The sequence below is a fragment of the Tachysurus vachellii genome, chromosome 13 (assembly GCF_030014155.1).
Source record: "Tachysurus vachellii isolate PV-2020 chromosome 13, HZAU_Pvac_v1, whole genome shotgun sequence".
Taxonomy (NCBI): Eukaryota; Metazoa; Chordata; class Actinopteri; order Siluriformes; family Bagridae; genus Tachysurus; species Tachysurus vachellii.
The window spans coordinates 3,304,801-3,328,902 of NC_083472.1; the positions used below are offsets into that span (position 1 = coordinate 3,304,801).

Below are 24,102 nucleotides of genomic sequence, written 5' to 3' on the forward strand. Positions count from 1 at the left end.
TTCCGGCTTCCTTCCTAATCTGATGAGAACAGTGTAGATTTGTGTGTGTGGTGTCATGTTGCATTATTGTAAAAGTGTGTGTGTGTGTGTGTCACAGCGAGTCATTAGAAGAGGGAGGGACTTGTATGCAGGGACACAATGCTGGTGTTTGTGTAACAGCCCTTGTGTGGCGTCTGGCCCTGTCGGCTCCCTCTCTCTCTCCCTCTCTTTCACCCTTTTTCTGTTTCTCTCTCTCTCTTGGTTACGGTTGCTGCATACATTGCTTCACAAAGTGAACGAAAGACAACTCGACTGCATCCGGCTGGATGCACCAACCGAGGTAAGAACGCATCAATCATCACATGAATGTAGTGATGATAAAACAGCCTACTGGGTTTGAGTGTTGAGGAAAGTTTGTGTGAAGGGAGGAGAAAGAGCTGTACAGAGAGCAAGGGAGTAAGAGGGAGGGAGGGAGAGAAAGAGAGCAAAGAGGGGCAGAGAGAGAGAGAGGGAGGGAAGAGAGAGCGAAAGAAAGAGCAAGAGAGAGAGAGAGAAAATGAGAGAAAGTAAGAGTGCAGAAAACAGAGGTAGAGGGAAGGAGAGAGAGACAAAGAGAGCAGGAGAGTGAGCGAGTGAGATCGCTGTGCATTTTGGCACCAGATGAGTGTGAAAGAAATCCGGTACAGAGAGAGTGGAGAGAAAAAAGGCATGTCCAGAATGCCACCAGAGCAAAAGAAGGACTGAAAGAAACAGAGGAGGATTTGTTCATACTCAAAAAAAGAGTGAAAAAGAAAGAGAAAAACTTAATTCCAAACTAGGTGAGTGTACATACCAGTATATATTCTTTCGGATCGAGTGAAAAGAAGGATGAGCTGTAGATTTGTCGAGATAAAAATAGAGAAGAGGTTGAAGGGATTAGAAGAGAGGGATTTATTTGTGACAGAAGACTAACACAGAAGGATGAAAAAAATAAGTCAAGAAAAGTTGAAAAAAAAAAAGAATAATAAAAACAAGTCTTATCTTGTTATATATCACTGATCAGCAGTCACAGAGAGCCAGAGAGAGATTGTGTTACGAATTTGAGCTGTTGACTGTCATCATCTTCTTCTGCTATTGGCTGACAGGAAGCAGGCGTCGTCGTTAAGCCCCTCGTTTGTCTCCTCGCCTTTTCCTACTAATTCAAGTAGATTGCAAAACTTTTAGCTGGAAGATTAAAGCAAGTTTAACAGATCTTTTGTTAGGTACGTCCTTAAAAGTTACACTCGTGTTCGAGACCTCAAGATTTTATGCTTTTATAGTAATATACAATCACTTTTTGTGCGTCATGTGAGACGATAGGAATAATACGATATTGACGTGGGGAGAAAAACACTTTGTGGTGTTGTGGTGTAGGAAAACATGTGATGCGGTGATGCAGACCAGTCTGAACTGTTGAATTGAATTGTTTTGTCATTTTTCTATCCTGAAGTATTTTATTCTTCTCATACCATATCATGTTTTTTATCTGTTTATCGTTATAATTACTTCTTTTTATCACTTGCGTTACAACAGCAACAGCGGCGTTACACAGTCCTCCCTTCACGTTCTCTAGTGATGTTAATAAGAAAAAAAACGCAGCTTGTTACCATAGAAACTGAAAAACTCAGGTTTTTACCACGTCTCACAACTTAACTACGGATTTACCTTCGAATGTTACTTAGTGCTGACACTTGAGACTCCTTTCTTTCACAAATACTAAACGCACAAATACTAAACGCGGATTCTGATCAAGTTTTGTATATATACAAAAAAAATATAAGCACAAATTTGTATATACACAAATATACACAATCGCTGATTCTGATTTTGATTACACACGATTCTAATCTCTTTGGCTTTAGTAAACTGCGAGTTAGTTACCATGGAAACGATCATATATTCGAACGAGCTGTGATCCGGTGACTTAGCATGAGCTCCTGATTAAGCCGTTTGGAGAATCTAACAGATTCCTCCAGGATTTTGTGCATGTGCATTTGTGAGTCATTACATACAGTATGTCTTCATTGGTAGGAGTTTAAAAGAGGAATCTTTTGAATTTCACCAATTCAAGCAGAAGAAAATACACAAAATACTTTGCAAGCTGCAAAAAAAAAACAAACATTTTTGGCTGCAACAATAACAAAAAACCTGGAAGGGCCGATTCTGATGTAAATGTAAACCAGTTCACAAAAACACTTGTCGCTTATCGGGCAAATTAATAAATACATAAAAATGTATTTGAGCTTGGGGTTAATCATATTTTTGCCTTGTAGTTGTGTTTACATCATTGTGTATTGCAGATATAATTATATTATTTGATATATTGCTCATACCTTGGCATTATATATTTAAATGCACAGTACCTTTAATGCAAAATCGATGATTTTTCATCGACGTGTAATCATTTAAGAGAATTGTGTTGATTTGTGTGGGGTTTGTATTAAGCATTCTATTACTCCAGGAAGCTAATCTGCATCATAGAGTCACTTAAAGCCTAGCGGTTAAGGTGCTGGGGTACCAATCGAGAAGGTTGTGAGTTTGATTCCCGTTGCCAATGTTGGGCCCCTGAGCAAGGCCCTTAATTGCTCAGTTGTACAAAATGAGATAAAAATGTAAGTCACTCTGTATAAAGGTGTCTGCTAAATGCTAGAAATGTAAATTCATAAAACACTGCATCCTTATTTAGGTGTGATTCTTCTCCAGGGTACTGATAAGATGAAGACGATTTCCAGTCACACATTCGGAAAGAAGTGCGTGTGAGTGTTTGCGTGGAGGATTCTATTGCAGACACCTCTCAAAAGTTTGGTTCTCACATCTTAGAAGGCGAACAGAGAGGAAGGATGCCGGAACAGAAAGTTAGGTACGTTTTTGTACAGGAGCACGGATGTATACTTACAGAAATACAAGCACAATCTAAGACCCGTAAATCCGTATTCTTTGTGTTTCCTGTCATTCACAGCCTCCCTGCTAAACTGATTAATGGGGGCGTGGCCGGGCTGGTGGGCGTGACCTGTGTGTTTCCCATTGATCTGGCTAAGACCCGCCTCCAGAATCAACAGGGTGCTCGGGTCTATAGCGGGATGTGAGTTTTAGTTTCACTACATACACACATGGACAAAATTGTTGGTACCCTTCGGTCAATGAAAGAAAAACTCACAATGGTCACAGAAAAAACTTTAATCTGACAAAAGTAATAATAAATAAAAGTTCTATGAATGTTAACCAATGAAAGTCAGACATTGCTTTTCAACCATGCTTGGAACAGGCCTAGAAAATGAAAAATGATGGCACCCCTAGAAAAGACTGAAAATAATGTGACCAAAGGGACATGTTAATTCAAGGTGTGTCCACTAATTAGCATCACAGGTGTCTACAATCTTGTAATCAGTCAGTGGGACTACAAACCAAACATCTAAAAACTAGAGATCATTAGTTAGACATGTGTTAAATACATGTAGTCAATATTCTCAATTAAACCTTAATCTTTGAATATTTGACTCTGAAGCAGTTTATATATATAGTTTATATTTACTTTATATCTCAATATATATACACCCTGGACGGAGTGCCAGCTCATCGCAGGGCACACACACACACACACACACACACACTCTCATTCACTCATGCAATCACACACTACGGACAATTTTCCAGAGATGCCAATCAACCTACCATGCATGTCTTTGGACCGGGGGAGGAAACCAGAGTACCCGGAGGAAACCCCCGAGGCACGGGGAGAACATGCAAACTCCACACACACACAAGGCGGAGGCGGGAATCAAACCCCCAACCCTGGAGGTGTGAGGCGAACGTGCTAACCACTAAGACACCGTGCCCCCCAATTTGAATTATTATTAATTAATTTATCAAGAGGAACGTCTACTAGAGCCACATGCACCAAAATCAGTTATGTCGTAGAACCTCATTTTTATTATCTTTCTTTCTTTCTTTCTTTCTTTCTTTCTTTCTTTCTTTCTTTCTTTCTTTATTTATTTATTTATATTTTTATTATTATTTATTTTATTATTATTTTTTATTTTATTCTTACTTTTTTATTTTATTCTTATTTTATTTATTATTATTATTATTATTATTATTATTATTATTATTATTATTATTATTTTCACATGCACTTTCTTGTCCATGTCATGATGTGTCAGTGTCAGACTTCACTTCCAGTCAAAGTCACTCATTACCATTCCGCATAGTGCACAGTGAAATGAGGTAGCGAGAGCTCTTTTTGTCATTTCTGCGTTACACAAACACATTAAACAAAACGGGTTTGTCCGTCTCACAGCTCGAGTGGAAAAAAGCGTGTAGAAATGAGATCGTGGCTGAAGTGAGGGTCATTTCACTAATATTTTGTTAACATCTTTTCTCAAAAGTCAGTTCTCAAATTCTTGCAGATTCCGGAAATGATGGTTTATACAGTATATATACCCCAAATATTAATCTGATTCAAATATTCACTGGATTATTTTTAGATCTCCACTATGCCTTTTGTTCTTATATAAAATTTCTAAAGGATGAATTTAAAGATGAGTGTGTCTGTGTGTGTGTGTGCCCTGCGATGGGTTGGCACTCCGTCCAGGGTGTATCCTGCCTTGATGCCCGACGACGCCTGAGATAGGCACAGGCTCCCCGTGACCCGAGGTAGTTCGGATAAGCGGTAGAAGATGAGTGAGTGAGTGTGAGTGAGTGAATTTAAAGATTGTTTACATTTGTTTGTATGTAAATTCAGCTACTGATGTTCTCAGTCAACAAAGATTTATGAGAGTGCACGAAGGAAATTTGCCGTTCCTTATTTGCACAGATTATCAGGCAGGCCAGGTGGCTCTTCTGATATGTGAACTCCTAGAAATTTGAATCCGTCCGCTCGCAAAGTAGACATATTCAGATTTCTAGGTGCTTCACAGGAAAGCCAGACATCCTCGTCTCACTTTTACGGATTTGAAGTTAAGAACCCTCTCGAGGTGAAAGAAAAACCTCGGTGCCTCTGATCGGCTTATAAATGAAATTCTAGCTGCTAACCCTCCCAGGATGCACTGCGTCTTTAAGCGGTTGACCCACAATAAGAGAATGTAACACAAAAAAAAGACACGTGCAACCGTGAAAGTGGTCAACTTCCCAGTTTTACAGCCCTGAAATTAGCTCCGCTCAAAAATACCAAAAGTGGAATAAAGTAAGCAGTTTAGTGCTTGACGTAGTTTTCATTACAATTGTAATTCCTTGCTTTAAAAATGTGTACACTTCCCCTTTAAAAAGTGCATGTGGAAAATATTAATCTGTGTTTATATCCTGAATGGACTTCAGGGCGTAGGTTCGTTCTGGTGGAAATGATCCTCATGTGGCTTCTGTTATGACTTCGACTGATATAAAGACAATAACGTGCTTCTCCCATCTAAGGCCTCCAGATAAAACACTGTTTTTCCTGCGTTTTTAATTTGGTATGCAACAACGAGCTGCCACGCTGTGTAGTGGCACTAAAAGAGAGCCGAGAGGTGTTTTTTTTTTCTTTTGGCATCTTTCTCCTTCCTCGTTTGCTTACATAAGAATGCTAGTGAATACCTAAGCGTGAGGAGAGGAAAAGGCAGGCTGCCATGTTTGAGCCACTTTTTCCTGCATGGCGTGGTTTTAAAAGAAAAGGGGAATTTTTTCAGTGCTGTGATTCACTGGGAGCTCTGAGTCACGAGTCCATTTATGGTGCTTTATTTAGAAGTGGGTTAGAGGAGCGCTACTGGACAATACAGACTCGAAGTACATTTTAGGAGAATTTCATCCTTCGCTCGCTTTATTATTCAGTTCTCAAAGCATACAGAAGGTTAAAAAAAGTAATTATAAACTATATCTTTAACTCCCACAGTCATGCAGCCAGGTTCGAAATGTAAAAAAAAAAAAGGTAAACGATGCAAACAGAGCAAGCTGAGTAGCTCATAAACAATACAGTGATTTCAACACCTCAGGGTTTGATTCCCATCTTTGTCCTGTGTGCAGTCTGCATGTTCTCCCTTTCAGGGTTGCAGGCTGATTGTCATCTCTAAATTGTCTGGAGTGTATGAATGTGTGTGTGGTCGTGCCCTCCTTTGCTTCCAGCATGTCCCTGACTTGTGTCCCCTGAGATAGGCTCTATGCTTCCTGTGATTTTGTGCAGGATAAGTGAGATAAATGGAAATCTCAGCCGTTCATATAGGATTTGGAGAAGGGGTAGTTCAGAGGTAAATATGTTGGGTTAGGAACAGAAGGTTGCTGGTTCAAATCCCAGGTTATACAGCTACTCTGCTGTATAAATGATAAAGTTAATATAAAGTATTAGTTGCTCTGGATAATGATGTGAGAAGTGATCTAATGTTTTAAAACTTAGAGATCATTAGTTCACCTTAGGTCAGTTTTTTCTAAACCTGTGGCTTAACAAATGTGATATAATATATTATATGACAACATTAAGTATTTCCATTGATGTTCTTGTAGTTTTAATCCGTATAGAAGACTCTAGTATTTGCTTTTTGCTAATTCTACTGGCTGAAATTTTGTTGTTGTTTTTATTTGTTGGTGTGAAGGTTGGACTGTTTGACCAAGACGATTAGGACAGAAGGCTACTTTGGGATGTATCGAGGTACATTTTTCCCTCTCCATTAACCCCTGCATTGTCTTCTTTTTTTTCTTGTCATGGTTATATCCACTATCTTAATATATTCTCAGTAGTATTTGCTACTACGGTGGCCAGAAAGTGCAAAACAAAATAACAAATCCAAAAACAAAATAACAAATCCAAAAACAAAGTAACAAATGTGAAAACAAAATTTAAAAAATGTAAACAAAATAACAAATTTGAAAACAAAATAACAAATCAAAAAACTAAAAATAATCTGAAAACAAAATAAAAAATCCGAAAATAAAATAGCAAAAATGAAAACAAAATTTTAAAAATGAAAACAAAATTGCAAATCTGAAAACAAAATAACAAAAATGAAAACAAAATTAAAAAAATGAAAACAAAATAACAAATCTGAAAACAAAATTAATCAGAAAACAAAATAACAAATCTGAAAACAAAATTAATTGGAAAATAAAATATGAATCAGAAAACAAAATAAGAAATCAATAGATATGTAGAGTAATGTTACATCCACACATACGTAAAGTCATAGTGACAAAGTGACCAGAAATTATTCACATTTGATGAGAGCTGAGAGCGACTTCCGCTGACATGAGCGACAGCAAGCGTCAGTGTCTAAATATGGACAATATCGACAGTTGACAGAAGCAAACTTCATGCAAATATGGAGGAACTCTGTGCAGCGACTATCAATGGGAGTGAATAGGCATACTGACGCCCCACCGATGAACCTTATTACCATGGCAACCATGACGTCATAGTACAACGAATAGAGACAATGTTTCGGGACAATAATCAGAGATAATGTGGTGTGAGTGATGCATGATGCAGACCCTCACGAAATCCTCTTTTCTACTAGAGCACATCCAGAAGAATTGAGCTGCAGCACACGTTCCTGTAACTAAACGTTCACACTTGTTCTTCTCAGGTGCTGCAGTGAACCTCACTCTCGTAACGCCAGAGAAAGCGATAAAACTCGCAGCCAACGACGTCTTCAGACAACAGCTCTCCAAGGAAGGGTCAGCCTTCAACACTTCCCAAAAACACGTGCACATATACAGAACAACATCACAACACAAGCATTGAATAAGACAATTATGGAATAACACACAAGTGTGTTTGCTTCAAGACAAAGCCGTCTTTATCGACTGATCAGACACTGCTATAGTAAAAAGATCTGCTGACCAGCTCACATGTTTGTGTGATTTAAAGGAAGATACCGTTATGGGGTGAGATCCTCGCAGGTTGTGGGGCAGGAACCTGTCAGGTGGTGGTCACGACCCCGATGGAGATGCTCAAAATACAGCTGCAGGATGCTGGAAGATTGGGTGAGTAATGAGTAATATAATAAATAAAATAATAGTTTATTATTACTCACCTCCTGAACGAGAAAAGCTGGGGAAGGTTAGTGGGTCCGAATATTCATAAATCATTACAACAGCACTTAAAATTCTATAAGCTAATAATTCCTTATACACATGTATATACGAGCTCAAACAATGCCTCATAATGCTATAAAGACTCACTCACTCACTCATTTTCTACCACTTATCCGAACTACCTCGGGTCACGGGGAGCCTGTGCCTATCTCAGGCGTCATCGGGCATCAAGGCAGGATACACCCTGGATGGAGTGCCAACCCATCACAGGGCACACACACTCTCTCATTCACTCACGCAATCACACACTACAGACAATTTTCCAGAGATGCCAATCAACCTACCATGCATGTCTTTTGACCGGGGGAGGAAACCGGAGTACCCGGAGGAAACCCCCAAGGCACGGGGAGAACATGCAAACTCCACACACACAAGGCGGAGACGGGAATCGAACCCCCAACCCTGGAGGTGTGAGGCGAACGTGCTAACCACTAAGCCACCGTACTCCCCACTATAAAGACTCATCATCCTTAATTCATTCTAGTTTTAACATGAAGTCTGTCTTGTTGAAGTTATCTAGTTATATAACCCTTCATCGATGGAGACTTGACTAGCAAAACTCTTCGTATCAACTTCAGTCCAAAGTCATCTTCATGGTTTCTATGAGGTTTCACCTACATAATAACCTGTGAAGATATTCGTGATAATGCCATGATAATGCGAGTGTTATAACTAATATAATACTGGATATAAAAGGTTTACACACCCCTGTTAACATGGCAGGTAATGTACATGTGTAGGCGTGCAACTAGTTTATTGTGCGTTTGTTGGCTTTTTGATTCAATATTTCTGACCTGAAGCAACATGACAATAAAGTTAGAAATATCTGACATTTCTCTTTTTTTTCTTTTTTTTTTTTTTACAGGGGTGTGTAGACTTTTTTTTAATACCATATTTATTGACCAAATTAAGCAACAGGTTTTCCTTACCTTTAAATCCTCATTTAAATACTTGTCCTTTGACTAGGAATGAATTTGAGAGGAATCCAACTAGAAAGTCGTTGTAAAGCAACTGTAGTTATGTTACTCACAAATCCTCATCAGGAATTTGGTTATATCTGTCTTTGTTGGCTGCCTTTACAGCGGCGCAGAGATCCGTGTCCACCTCGACTCCAGCCTCCTCACCGTCTCTAGCGTCGTCTCACCACGCTGCAGTGCGTCGCTCAGCCACGGCCATAACGCTGGAGCTGCTGAGGACGCAGGGCCTCCGGGGCCTCTACAAGGGCACTGGAGCTACTCTGCTCAGGTTCAGACATGCTTCCTGTAACTTCTAAAATGTGGATTTTTAAGTTTTATGGTCTTTTTATTGTTTGAAATTGCATCAAAGACTAAATAACAACTGTACGCTGTAGTTTCAGTCCTGCACAGCAAAATCTCTGGTGATGAATTAACACCAAGAGTGTGAACAATTGGACATTTGTAATCATTGCAATGTGTTAATTCAACACTGGAGCTGTTGCTGTACAAGGTCCAGTTATTGCTGAAGTGACTTAAATTGACTAAAAACATGCAAATAAGCATAATATTAGCTACATATTGGCCCTTGGGCAACTCTACTGGGATAAAACGTTTACTGAACATTGTTGAATGAATAAACGTGAATATAGTGTAGTTTAAAAATGATTAATTCATACTTATTCTTTCATCAATGTACATACCTTGACCTGGACCTTGAGGTGGTACAGTCATTTATGGGGATTGTGTTGTTGCCTTCCTGCTCCAGGGTCCCTGGTTTCATCAAGGTCAGGGTTATGTGGAGTCTATATAGAGTCTCTCCACATATCCACATGGGTGACTCCATCTGAGTCTCATAAATTTTGTGTTGTGTTATAAAGTCAGGTCAATTCAAGAAGATTTTATTGCCACCTCAACCATATACAACTAAAGTATTATACACTGTACTATATAAAGACTTGATGTGTGCAATGTGTGTGTTGTAAACTGGGTTGAATATAGACCAGGGAATATAACGATAATAGATGTGAACATATACAGAGAATAAAATGATTCTGAGCTCACTGCTGGTGATGAGGTTGCGTCACCATTTGTTCATGATATTTAACTTTGTTGGAAAGTTAGAACCAATCTAAATCTGCAAACTCTTCTCTGGGGTATGTGGTAGCCTAGTGGTAAAGGTGTTGGACTACTAATCCACGAGGTCAAATGAGATTGTGAGTTTGAATCCCAGGTCCACCAGGCTGCCACTGCTGGGCCCCTGATCAAGGTCCTTAACCCTCAATTGATCAGCTGTACAAACTATTGCACTACATACAAAGTAAACCGATTTCTTTTTCCTCCACTCAGGGATGTTCCGTTCTCGATGATCTACTTCCCGCTGTTTGCCAAATTTAACGCGGTGGGGCGGAGCGGAGAGCTCCCTCACGAGCGTGCACCTTTCCTGCAGTCCTTCGTGTCAGGATGCGCCGCCGGCTCGGTGGCGGCCGTGGCTGTCACTCCGCTGGACGGTGAGCTCTCTCTTTCTCTTTCTATTTCTTTTGCCACCATTTACAAAAGATCAATGAGAGTTACAAAGAGCTCGTATATCCCTTTGGGCTTAATTACAATAAAGGGAAAGGTTTATTTAAGTTCTGCCATCATGATTACAAACAGTACAAAGCAAATGAGAATAATGAGTAAAATGTGTAATGCTTTTCAGACGTGTGAGAGCTTGTTTAAAAGCCTGGGTGAGGGCAGATCTAGAAGAACAAAAGATTTTTTACTAAAAGAAGTTTACTTGTGAAAGGGTGCATTGAACCACCTCAACAACACAATCCGAGAGCCACAACTCATCACGTCTTCTCAAATAACCTGTAATTTGTCTGACAGGCACGGACTCTTAATGAGAACTTTTAGAGATTAATTCACAGAGACGCAGGGTCAGTAATAAGAAGCAATGAAATGTAGCTCACGTGCTGAAATGTCAAGTGTGACATAGAGACACTCAGAGAAAATAAGATGCAAAAACAAATCTACAACCATTAGACTACTGATTAATGTCTTAACGATATGATTGGACAGAGAGTGTCCCAGATCGTGTGTCCCAGATCGACATATGTTGAAACACAGATCACAAAGATACCCAGATAGTGTATTGAGATGTTGAAATTGTTATTTTGACATATAGTCTGGGACGAAAGTGTGACATAACCTTGCTATATCTATTGAAGCAAAGCAGAGTGAGCACTCAGAGCTCACCTGGTGGTTTCAGGACAATTCATCTTTTTTACAGTCAGCTGATATAGTCTTACTGTATGAAGTACGGAGTGCATACACTTCCTTAGTCTGTTTGGGTTTCATCCAAGTTCTCCAGTTTCCTTCTGTAACGTCCATGTAAATGGGGTAGGAAGCAATTGCCTAAACTCAGTGTTTTTTAGAGGCTTTCCACAAATCATCAAAGAATGAATGAGAACATATTGTTAATATGACAAAACAAAAGCAGCTTGTTATCCAGAAACCAAGGGAGCAAAAACTGTTAAACTTTCTCTCCCCTGTCAATCAGAGTGGCACTAGCCAATCACAGGCGACTATGGGATCGTGTATGCGGAAGAGGGTAGATGGCGCTGTTGTGAAAAATCTGAGTGAGTTACTCTGTCACCCTGTGAAGCAGCAACCGCAATAAGGAGTCGGAAATGACGTTCTTGGGTGGTGTTACGTGTCTTCAAAGAAGCACGTGTGGGAATTTAGCGTTTTGCATGGTAGCTGTTTCAAAATGAAGTGAAAATGTAATAGTTTTTTTCCCCTCCAGTCATAAAGACTCGTCTTCAGACTCTGCAGAAGGGGGCAGGAGAAGATTCATACCGGGGCATCATCGATTGTACACGGTAAGATAACTGGTCTTGCGTGTTTACTGGTTATTATACGGGTTGGTTAAAATGCTAAATATTCGCATGGCATGTGTTAGATCTGTATATATATACAGTCAGGTCCATAAATATTGGGACATAGACACAATTCTAACATTTTTGGCTCTATACACCACCACAATGGATTTGAAATGAAACGAACGAGTTGTGCTTTAACTGCAGACTGTCAGCTTTAATTTGAGGGCATTTACATCCAAATCAGGTGAACGGTGTAGGAATTACAACAGTTTGCATATGTGCCTCCCACTTGTTAAGAGACCAAAAGTAATGGGTTAATTGGCTTCTACGCTGTTCCATGGCCAGGTGTGTGTTATTCCCTCATTATACCAATTACAATGAGCAGATAAAAGGTCCAGAGTTCATTTCAAGTGTGCTATTTGCATTTGGAATCTGTTGCTGTCAACTCTCCAAGATGAGATCCAAAGAGCTGTCACTAACAGTGAAGCACGCCATCATTAGGCTGAAAAAACAAAACAAACCCATCAGAGAGATAGCAAAAACATTAGGCGTGGCTGGAACATTTTGTTTGGAACATTCTTAAAAAGAAGGAACACACCGATCAGAGGTTGGGGGTTCAATTCCCGCCTCCACCTTGTGTGTGGAGTTTGCATATTCTCCCCGTGCCTTGGGGGTTTCCTCCGGGTTCTCCGGTTTCCCCCCCGGTCCAAAGACATGCATGGTAGATTGATTGGCATCTCTGGAAAATTGTCCGGAGTGTGTGAGTGAATGAGAGTGTGTGTGTGTGTGCCCTGCGATGGGTTGGCACTCCGTCCAGGGTGTATCCTGCCTCGATGCCCGATGACGCCTGAGATAGGCACAGGCTCCCCGTGACCCGAGGTAGTTCGGATAAGCGGTAGAAAATGAATGAATGAATGAATTAATTCATTTTTTAAGAAATGTTTCTGATTTGATTTCCCAGGCGCATTCTGAGTCGAGAAGGACCATCAGCCTTTCTTAAAGGAGCAACATGTCGAGCTCTGGTCATCGCACCGCTTTTTGGCATCGCACAAGGCATCTACTTCCTGGGTGTGGGTGAGCAGGTGATGAAGCTGCTGGGATAAAAATGAAGTGTCATATCAATGAACAAACACACAGTACTGTTTCAATACGTGGAGAGATAGATAGAGAGAGAGAGAGAGAGAGAGAGAGAGAGAGACCAGGGGTTAGTTATGGAGTAAGTGGTTTATCCAAGACGGATGTCCACTTACATAACCAAAGGAGTTATAGAAAAAGAAAATGCTGTTCATGTGATCACTAAGTGTGTAAAGTGTGTAAACAGGGTTCTTTATACTAAACAGGGTACAGGTCTACATGAAAGTTTTAATTCATTTGTTTGCAAGTGATTAATTGTGGAAAACAGAAAGAATGTTGAATAGCATGCAAGTGGAATAGAGTTAAACCTAAACAGATCAAGATAAACAGATTGGTGCTTTGTTTTTTTATCATTTGATATTTACAGCATTTAGCAGACACCCTTATCCAGAGAGACTTACGTTATCTAATTGTTTATACAACTGAGCAATTGAGGGTTAAGGGCCTTGCTCAGGGGCCCAACAGTGGGAGCTTGGTGGACCTGGGATTGAACTCACAACCTACCAATCGTTAGCACAACACCTTAACCACTAGGCTACCACTTGCCCCATATTATTGTTTAAGAGCCAGAGTAACAGACATTATAGGATTATAGTGCTTTAAATCCTCTACTTTGCTCAGCTTAAGTCTATTGGATTACTCCTGTTAAAACTAGAGACTGTGCTTTTTAAGTTTTAAGTAACATATTCCCTTTAGTAAATAAATAATTATGCAAATCATACCAATCCAACCAATCACGTTAAGGAGGCGTGTCTACTTGAGTACATTCAGGACACGTGCATTTACTTTTGGTAGTGAATGATGGTTACCATTAAACCATGACCCTAGATCAGAGAAAAACAGTATATTAATGATTGTATTCAAATATTATTAATTATCTTCTGCTTATACTAATTTTATATAGGTGTAGCCAAAACTTCTATTTTGTTGCTGTTGTTGTTTTTTGTTGCTCGCTACAAAGTCTAACCTCTGTTAGATATCTATACAGCTGTATATTCTATAACACCAAAAAAACAAACACTACACATAATCAGAAAGTGACTTATTATAAATGTTTCTGTTTTTTAAATGAAGAATCTTGAGGTTGTGGTCTGGTCACATGACACTCATATGCAGCAAGGTTTTGAGAAAACCTTCGTCAAACATCAATGCAAGTAATACTGTTTTTTTTTTTAAATATATATACTATATGTTGTTATTTTTAAACATACAAACTCTGAGTATTATTACTGTATTGAATGGAGTAAAGAGCACAAGTAACGTTTAAAAATAGAAGCAGAAATGAGATTTGTGGACTTTTCACACTGCAAGTCTTAACGCTCAATTCGGATATTTTGCTCAGATCTGATTTTTTTGTTTGGCTGTTCACATTACCGTTTAAAATGTGGCCTATATCAGATACCAGTGTGAACTGTTTGCTGTTTCGAACTGACCCGCATGCGCAAACGAACAATAACAATGACGTCACACGCAGCACGCGGTTGCGATAAAGTTGGACAGGTTACGGAGGAAGTAAGCATTTTCGCTTTTCTTTCTAAATGTTTGTGTAATGGCAGCACAGAGACGCGGTGTTTTGAAAATTTTCGGATGTCGAGGGCAACTTTTGATTATTTGATCCATTCTGTAGGCGTAGTCACGTTTGTGTGCGTACTCGCCGGCGCATAATTGTGACGAATGTCGATGTAGATTGACGTTAATGTCGCATCAAATCCGCCTCGGTTGTTCACACTGCGGCCACATTGGAAAAAATCAGATTTGGGTCTGATTCAGGACCACATATGGACGTGGTCTGAATCTGATTTGAAAAAATCAGATCTGGGTTAGATTTGAGTGTTCACACTACTCCTGAAGAAGTCTGACCTGGTCACTTGACCCCAAAAAAATCAGATTTGGGCCACTTTTACCTGCAGTGTGAACGTGGCTATTGAGAAGAAAGCAAACGCCTCCTTGTGGCTGGAATTTACACTACAGTCTGACTGAAATCAGTATGGATAAAACTTTTTTTTGTACTTATTCAGTAATGTCATTTTATTCTATTTAAATCAGGTTTGATCTTATTACATGAAAATCATGTACAGTGATTGTATATTCTATTCTGATTTTACATTTGTAACTGTAACGTTTAATCTCAACGTACGATGTAATCAGTCCCTCCAGGATTTAGCGATGGTAGAAGTAAACGCACAATCAAGCATTCAAACTCTGCGATATTCGTAGGAGACTGAAATTTTTCAAAATAGACCGCAGTTTTTCGTCAGATTTGGGACGGGGCGAGACGTGTGACATCATCATCACAACACGCATTCAGCCAACGCAGTCTATTCACGTGCGTCGAACATGAGTACAACTATCATAGAAGATAATTACGTGTATTCACTTGTAGGAGTTTAATAAAAGTAGATTTTTCCACAAAAAAGCTATTGAACAAATCATGGAGAAACTGATAAACTGAAAAACAATGCAAACACATTCCTCTGACTGGTTTAATGACCAGGTTTCACTTTTCTAATCAGATATATATACTGTATATATGAATAAATAAAAGAAAATCCTCTGTTGGTTTCAAGTAAAAACTTTTACTTCAGAGGGACGGAACGAAAAACCTATTTATTTTTCCTGCAGTGGTGCTTGAAAGATTGTGAACCATTTTTTATACTATACATGAAAGTGAAAGTGACGTGACATGCGGCTAAGTACGGTGACCCATACTCAGAATTCGTTCTCTGCATTTAACCCATCCAAAGTGCACACACACACACCGTGAACACACACACACCGTGAACACACACACACCGTGAACACACACACACCATGAACACACACACACCGTGAACACACACACAGAGCAGTAAGCAACCATTTATGTTGCGGTGCCCGAGGAGCAGTTGGGGGGTTCGGTGCCTTGCTCAAGGGCACCTCAGTCGTGGCCGGCCCGAGACTCGAACCCACAACCTTCAGGTTACGAGTCAGACTCTCTAACCATTAGGCCACGACTGCCCATTTATGCCCTACATTTGCATAAATGTAACCTAAAGCTAAAAACCAGCATAGATCAAGAGAATCTGATTAATGGTAGGATATGTTCCGGTATCAGCAGAAGTACGTGACCCTTTTATCTTCAGTGTCTGGTGTGACTTGTGCAGTTATATAAGTTATACTTATGCAAGGTTATGCAGTTATACAGTATACTTACTGTCTCAGGCGTCATCGGGCATCAAGGCAGGATACACCCTGGACGGAGTGCCAACCCGTCACAGGGCACACACACACACACTCTCATTCACTCACACAATCACACACTACGGACAATTTTCCAGAGATGCCAATCAACCTACCATGCATGTCTTTGGACTGGGGGAGGAAACCGGAGTACCCGGAGGAAACCCCCGAGGCACGGGGAGAACATGCAAACTCCACACACACAAGGCGGAGGCGGGAATCGAACCCCCAACCCTGGAGGTGTGAGGCGAACGTGCTAACTACTACTAGTACTACTAACCACTAAGCCACCGTGCCCCCCCGTTATACAGTATAGAAAATTCTAAATTGTTCACAATCTTTCAAGCACCACTGAATGTATAATTTCCACCAGGTATAAGACAGACAAAGGCGTTTTTGTTTAATATAGAACGTGACAGTATTTCTACAGCATCCACAATCACAGCACTGGGCCTCATTTATCAGTTCGTATATAAACAGTTAGGGTTTATTTGTAAACTGCTTATTGGAGCACTTAAGACATGTCGTTATATGAATATTCAGTAGAGGAAAACATATTTGTAGTTGTATGTTCTGCTGTGTAAATTTAAATAAAAGGACTCTCACTAATTTGAAATCAAGTTAAAATGGGGGGGGGCATTAACTCAATTACGCACCATTTTGGGTAACACGTTTACTTGAAACAAAGCGATCTAAAACAACATCTATTCTAGACCTTCATATATAGTATAGAAGTAACGTTGCACTATTGAGAGGACGGATTAGTGTGTCTGTGGTACGTCATGAGCAGCCGTGGCCGTGCTGCATTACTGGAAGAAGCTCTTTCCACGTTTAGTCGCCATTTTCAGGTCTCTGTGCCCTTATGGAGTTCTGTGGCCTTCCAGAAACTCAAATCAACTGCTTTTGAGAAGGTGCTTTGTAATTTACAGCTGATTTCTGACTACAAACAAATTTATACTTAGCTAAACAACTGATAAATGCAGCCCTGTGGTGCACGTAAGCGATTGTGCATGAAAGAGTGATTGTACACTCTTAACGCAGAATTGACTAGAAGTACAGTGACAGTATTGTGTCCAAAAGAAACATCATTTCAATACGATAAGTTATTTCATGTGATGTACGTACTGAATGTGAGGAAATATTTCTACTAATTTGTTCTCATGTTCAAAGACAATGAAAGGAAAAAAAAGATATACCATTTTTGTTGGTTGATGTTTGTATTGTAACAAAGGATTTTAACATGACAGCAATACTGAAATGTCTCCAAATATAGAAATAAAATATTCTATTTACTTTTCGGTTTTCTATTTACCCTCACACACACACAAGCAATCAAAGCAACAAAGAAAGGTTACACAGAATAAGCACGTTTAAGGCAGAGAGAACCAACAATGCTGGTTCGACAGGAGAGGTACAGTGACGGCGATGTGCTCGTTAACGGTGTAAAGATCAGAGCTTTTTATTATCCATGAGTGCATCGATGGTGTCTAGCTCACTCTACACCTTTCCAGTCAGTCCTGCCAGAAGAGGAAGGAAACCTGGACCTTTCACAGCCGAAGAAGAAAGATCATCACGCAGAGGGACAGCGATCTCTTACACACCTTGCATAAAAACTCAGAGACAGTCACAGTGAGGTTATAAGGCTAATTCTTTACTATTCCTTTGGTCACAGTATTCGTTAATCCATGAACCTGCGGTTCTGGTTGGCGCCGAATAGAGAAACTCGGATTTCAGGCATCATCTGTGAATAAATAAGAAAAACATCTTAATTTAATAAACGGGTCTCCAAACATTACCGACATCTATTCCATTATTTTTTAAACAAATTAATATTTTTTTTTGGTAAACGTCTCTCACACACACACACTCACACACTCACACACTCACACACTCACACACTCACACACTCACACTCACACACACTCACACACACTCACACACACACTCACACACACACTCACACACACACTCACACTCACACTCACACTCACACTCACACTCACTCTCACACACTCACACACTCACACACTCACACACTCACACACACACACTCACACACACACTCACACACACACTCACACACACACTCACACACACACTCACACACACACTCACACTCACACTCACTCTCACACACTCACACACTCACACACTCTCACACTCTCACACTCACTCACACTCACACTCACTCACACTCACACTCACACACTCACACACTCACACTCACTCACACTCACACACTCACACACACACTCACACACACATACTCACACACACACATACTCACACACACACTCACACACACACTCACACACACACTCACACACACACTCACACACACACTCACACACACACTCACACACACACTCACACACACACTCACACACACACTCACACACACACTCACACACACACTCACACTCACACTCACACTCACACACTCACACTCACACACTCACACTCACACACTCACACTCACACACTCACACTCACACACTCACACACACACACTCACACACACATACTCACACACACATACTCACACACACATACTCACACACACATACTCACACACACATACTCACACACACATACTCACACACACATACTCACACACACATACTCACACACACATACTCACACACACATACTCACACATAATGTGCTTGAAATAAAATAAAATCAGTGACGGAACGCTGTTATAGAAAAATACTACAAAGTGGTGTAGTGATGCGACATGCGCGAGTTACCTGCTGAGCCAGGAGATCCAGTCTGCTCTCCAGAGTGTTGGACACCTTGATCTTTCCGTTCGCGTTATAGACCTCCACACCTCCTGAGCTACACACAACACACCAAAATGCATTCTCAAAAAAACACACTTTCTCAGAGAGGGCACACGTTCTTAGAGACACACCTCAAATAAAACAGGAAGTATGGACATGTGAGCGCTTACATTTCAGGGGGGAGGAAGTTGTCCTTGTCGATGCGGACTTCGATGTTACTCTTCACAGTTTCTTTGTAGATGGGGATATTTTTCTGCACAGCAGCCTAAAAAATAAAGAGGGACGGATTTTATTTCTCAAGCTACGTGCAGGAACCTTACGATCTTTACATTTCAGACAGACTGTGCACTAAATAATTCCAAACTGTAGGTTGGTTGTAGGTTCTATAACTAACTAACTCACTCACTCTCTCTCTCCCTTTTCCCTCTCTCCTCTCTCACTCTCCCCCTCACCTCTCCCTCCACTCTCTCCCTCCTCTCACTCTCCCCCTCTCTCACTCTCCCCCTCTAACCTGAATACGCCCACTTCCACATACACAAGCCCACAGATGCTCATGATTGACTGCTGTCCCTGGAGTCGTCCGTACCGCCATCCCTGCCATCCTAAGTGAGCAGTTTTCTGAGCAATTCTGCTCTATCCTCAGCATGTGAATCATTGTAATCAATATCTGCAGACGACGTCACGAATGTTACCTCAGTTCGTGCGATTTCAGTATGAAATTTTATTATAATTATAATTATAATTCAGTATAAATTTTTCTGCTGCTATCCTTCGGTTTCCTTAGAAACATATGAATGTATTGAACAGTTATTATTGCTGGAAGAAGAGCATGTGATCAAGAGTCGTTCTCACTCTTCATCCAGGCAAGCAGTCACTTTGAGTAGGTGGGTGAACTGAACTTTATAACTAAATAAGACGTGACGTGAATTGATCGCATCACTCTACTTAAGACAGCAGCTCAAGGTAGCAGCTAAACACTTTAATGTGAATTCAGTGTAAGCAATTAGGTCACATTTTAATGAGAACTGTGATGGTTTTCCAGAAACTATAAGAAACATGTTCTCTTAAATCTTAAATTCACTCTTTTTCCCTCCAGTGTAGCAGGACTCCTTACATGCAGGTGTGTGAGAGTTATATACTGAGTTTCAGTCAGACCTATTAGGGACTTGTACTCACCTCCACCATGGCCACATCATCCTTACGACAGCGAATCGTCACCTTCGGTTCCAGCAGCTGATAAAAGCCCTGAGGTAAAGGAGATGTGTTAATGTCCTCTAGTAAGCCGTCTCTGACATTTAGTGTGTAAAATGAATTGAGTGAGTGAGAATCTGTTCAGGATGGATGTATAAGTGAGCCGTGTGTATTATCTGAAAATGCTGAGTGTCATTACGCTGGTGTGTGATGTGTAAAGAGAAGAGCAGACCTGCAGAATGAGTCCTTCTAACAGAGACATGTACTGAGTCTTGTCTTTAGCGATCACAGATAACCGCGTTCGGGCTTCGTTTTGAAGATCCTAAAAACACAGCACAGATAGAGGCGGAGGGAGGGAGGGAGGGGGGGAGGAAGTAAAGTGGAGCAATCCAGATAATCAGGGGCATGTACAAGATCAATACACAAGCACACACTCACACAAACATACAGACACACTCACACACCCACTCAAACACACACACAGCCGCACTCACACACACACGGCCGCACACGCCCACAGCTCGTACCAATATCATGTCATCCCGAGCCTTGAGAACCTTCAGCCTGGCCTGATTCATCAGATTGGACATCTGACTAAAGAGACACAGATTCATTTATGAATGATTAAAAAAGGTAGTAATGTAAGATAAAAATGTCACATGTTTAGATGTAGCATTTACAAGTGACTCACATTTTCTTTTGCTGTTCAATCTGTTTCTCTTTCTTCTCATAGTACTCCATTATCTTCAGCCTTTGTGTTTGCACAAGTCGTCCCTTCTCGATGTTAAACTCTTCCTCAGCCTGCAGGAGAAAAACAAACACAAACACACACAAAAGCTTTAACACTGACAGCTTTAAAATACCATGATAACCAAGACACCCAGACATCTTCATGTTCAATCTAGCTTTTTTCTTTTCATGTCAAAATGTGCACAGAAATATACACTTTACCTTTGCGTCGATTTCCTCTGCCTTCTCGTTGGCCTCTTGCTCAATAAAGGCCATCATGTGTTTGATCTAGAAAGAAAATATATGTTAACCTCTGCAGGTTTTTAAATGAAGAGATCATCCACACTTTATTATTATTCTAAACATTCAAAGATGTATTATTACAGTATTTATGTAGAAGTGTCACCCAGATGAGGATGGGTTAAAAAAAAAAGGGCAAAAATAAGCACTCATTCCTGCAGCACTCTTATTACAAATGACAAAGTTGACTAACAGAACACATTTGTCTTGAAACCGAGAGACAGCTCAGATTTTAGTACCTGATGCTGCTATAAATTTCAGCTCATAAATGATCAACTCCACCATCCAGAGAAACTACCTTGGGGTATAACAGGTGACTGTGGGGAGAAAAAGCTCCCTTGAATGGTAAAGGAAGGAACCTTGAGAGGAACCAGACTCAAAGGGGAACCTCATCACTCATCTGGGTGACACTGGAGGGTGTGATTATAAATATACAGTCTGATAAATGTTGTATTGATGAGATTGTTGTCCTCAAAGACCACATGAAGTTGGTGTCTCCTCTTTAGTATAGCAGAGTCTAACTGGAGCTGGAACATCTCTAGATGTCTCAGGATCCTCACAGAGTCACCCATAAGAGGACGGGTTCCCCTTTGAGTCTGGTTCAGGAGATTGTTGTCTTCAAAGACCACATGGAGTTGAATCTCCTCTTTAGTATCGCAGAGTCTAACTGGAGCTGGTAGATCTCTAGACGTCTCAGGATCCTCACAGAGTCGCCCTCATCTCATCGGAGGTCCAAAATCTTCATATCCCGAGTGAGTGTTTTTGTTTTTTAGCATATCAGAGACCAACAAGAATCAAACGTTGGTCCTTGTTGGTCTCCAAAAAAAAAAAAGTCCAAGCTTTCTTAATAAAACTAATAGTACAACATGAAGCAATCCTGGCATGTGGAAAAGCAGAAATAAGTCAGCTTTTGCTTACAACCGTCCAACATGGACAAGAAGGATCAAGTGTTCACTTCCTAGAGACACTATACATAATTTAGCTGATGTTTTGACTCGGTATAAACTCGAGCTTGGTTTTAAATAGAAATGTCCTTGAACTTCTGCAGGATAAACGAATTTTATTCCAAGTTTAAGAGAAATAAGGTGTATAAGAGAAAGGAAGGGAACTTGTGCAATAACTATCGTTTCTCCATTTACACTGGATGGAGAAGATATTAGTAAAAAGTGTAGAATATAGAGATTTAAACACCACTGAAACCCATAATGTGACTTTTATACCAGCTCTAAATGTAAACAAAGTGAAAGTTACCTTTAAATTCAGGTGAACTTGCACGTTAAACAAACTGTAACTGTATAACAAAGCAGAGCAGGTTTACCTGTTTCTGTACGTCGGCATCACTGAGCGCCATCGCTGTAGCTTTGTTGTGAAAGTTTAGGCTAAAAAAAACAACACAAATAAAAACAATAAACACTAAACGATAGAAACGCTCGCGCTGGAGAAGCAGAATCAGCTGACCGGAAGTGTCAGGCTCTGTCGCGTCATCGTTATGACAACGTAGAGTGGGCGTGGTTTAGTTTGGGCTTTTGTTTTCATATCACTGTGTAAGTTATTGCGATTATTTAAAACAACAGACCTGACGATATAATTTAGTTATTTATTCACATTTAAATGAACTATCTATTTAACTAAATAAACTAAACTTATAATAAATAAATAAACAAACAAACAAACTAACAAACAAACGAGGCTTAAAGAGAGTCTTCCCTGAATTTTATATGAAAATATATAATATATATTTATATATATATATTTTATATATATATATTTTATTTTATAAAATATATATTTTCCCTGAAAATATATGCCTGAATTTTAGGGTCACAAACAGACTCACAAACGTTATCATCGAAACCAGAATTTATAAATTTTGTATATAAAGTATGAATAAGTGGTGCGCATGCGCGTTAAATTCTCTATCCACGTAGCCACCTGCGAATCAGTGGATGACTGATAGTTTTATTAGCAATAGAAGGAGAAAATGGGGTTATTGCTCACCTGATGAGATGGAGATAAGATTTTTAACATAAATAAATAACCTGTTTATTTTTAGCTCTGTACAGGTATTAAACTACAGATGTATTGAAATGATTCTGAATTTTCTTTTGTATCAATAAAGTATCTATCTATCTATCTATCTATCTATCTATCTATCTTCCTAATGAGGTGGACCATAACAAACTGCGAGCAAAATAAATAGTTGCATGGAAAAAAAAAAATTAGTTTGATGCATTTATTAGGAGGAAAATATTGTAACAATCTAAAAATTTAAAAAAAATAAAAAATAGTACTTTATCAGGTCTTTCAACTTTCAGAGTTTGTCATGTATGTTAATAAAAATAGCGTAAAACTTATAAAATTATATCACAACATCCACGTTTTTTCAGAAGTGTGACGTAATCGAGATGATGAACCGTTTTATGAAGGGACCATTTGTTTGTTTGTTTATTTAATATTTACTAAAATGAGTCTCCAGTGTCAGAAATCTGTACCAGACAGTCAGACATAAAGCTGTAAAACGTGTACATGGTGTTGATCCTTGCATTCATTTTAGAACTTAATGTAAACTTGGTGATTTATTCATTTATTTATTTTTAATCTATGTTGTTGTTGTTGTTGATAATGATGTCTTTGTCTGTGGGAGGTGTGAGACGCAGTTTCATCACTGTTCTCTCCGAGAACCTCCACGAACATCCATTTACGATGGAATCGAAGTGGTGCTTTCTGGGACACCGTGTATATAAAGACAAACTGGGAAACAGGCTGCAATACACACATGGTTAGGAAAATAAACACTTCATGTTCAAGGCCAGAAATAGCCACAAATGAAAGGAAAATAACCGATACTGCTGTTTATGATAACGCTGAGAACCG

General features: G+C 39.8%; 2 protein-coding genes across 5 annotated transcripts; one reads left to right on the forward strand and one right to left on the reverse strand.

Annotated features, from left to right (window-relative positions):
* The first annotated feature begins 210 nt into the window (after window positions 1-210).
* slc25a18 (solute carrier family 25 member 18) lies at window positions 211-17,517 on the forward strand. 4 transcript variants are annotated; one of them, XM_060884748.1, is made up of 10 exons: window positions 211-319; window positions 2,701-2,857; window positions 2,957-3,079; window positions 6,555-6,610; window positions 7,542-7,632; window positions 7,826-7,941; window positions 9,135-9,297; window positions 10,356-10,516; window positions 11,797-11,872; window positions 12,834-17,517. In XM_060884748.1, exons 2-10 carry the CDS (start codon window positions 2,838-2,840, stop codon window positions 12,973-12,975), a joined length of 948 nt encoding a protein of 315 aa, XP_060740731.1. In that variant the 5' UTR covers window positions 211-319; window positions 2,701-2,837; the 3' UTR covers window positions 12,976-17,517. The 4 variants fall into 4 exon arrangements, with proteins under 4 accessions (XP_060740731.1, XP_060740729.1, XP_060740728.1 ...); XM_060884746.1 differs by having other exon boundaries at window positions 226-319; window positions 2,684-2,857; XM_060884745.1 differs by lacking the exon at window positions 211-319 and adding an exon at window positions 494-797 and having other exon boundaries at window positions 2,684-2,857.
* Window positions 17,424-22,703, reverse strand: atp6v1e1a (ATPase H+ transporting V1 subunit E1a). Its single transcript, XM_060884749.1, has 9 exons — window positions 22,547-22,703; window positions 21,151-21,216; window positions 20,891-21,000; window positions 20,727-20,793; window positions 20,432-20,521; window positions 20,185-20,253; window positions 19,179-19,273; window positions 18,976-19,063; window positions 17,424-17,966 (listed from the first exon to the last, which is right to left on the reverse strand). The coding sequence occupies exons 1-9, from the start codon at window positions 22,577-22,579 to the stop codon at window positions 17,904-17,906; spliced, it is 681 nt and encodes a 226-aa protein (XP_060740732.1). The 5' UTR covers window positions 22,580-22,703; the 3' UTR covers window positions 17,424-17,903.
* Between the last annotated feature and the right edge of the window lie 1,399 nt (window positions 22,704-24,102).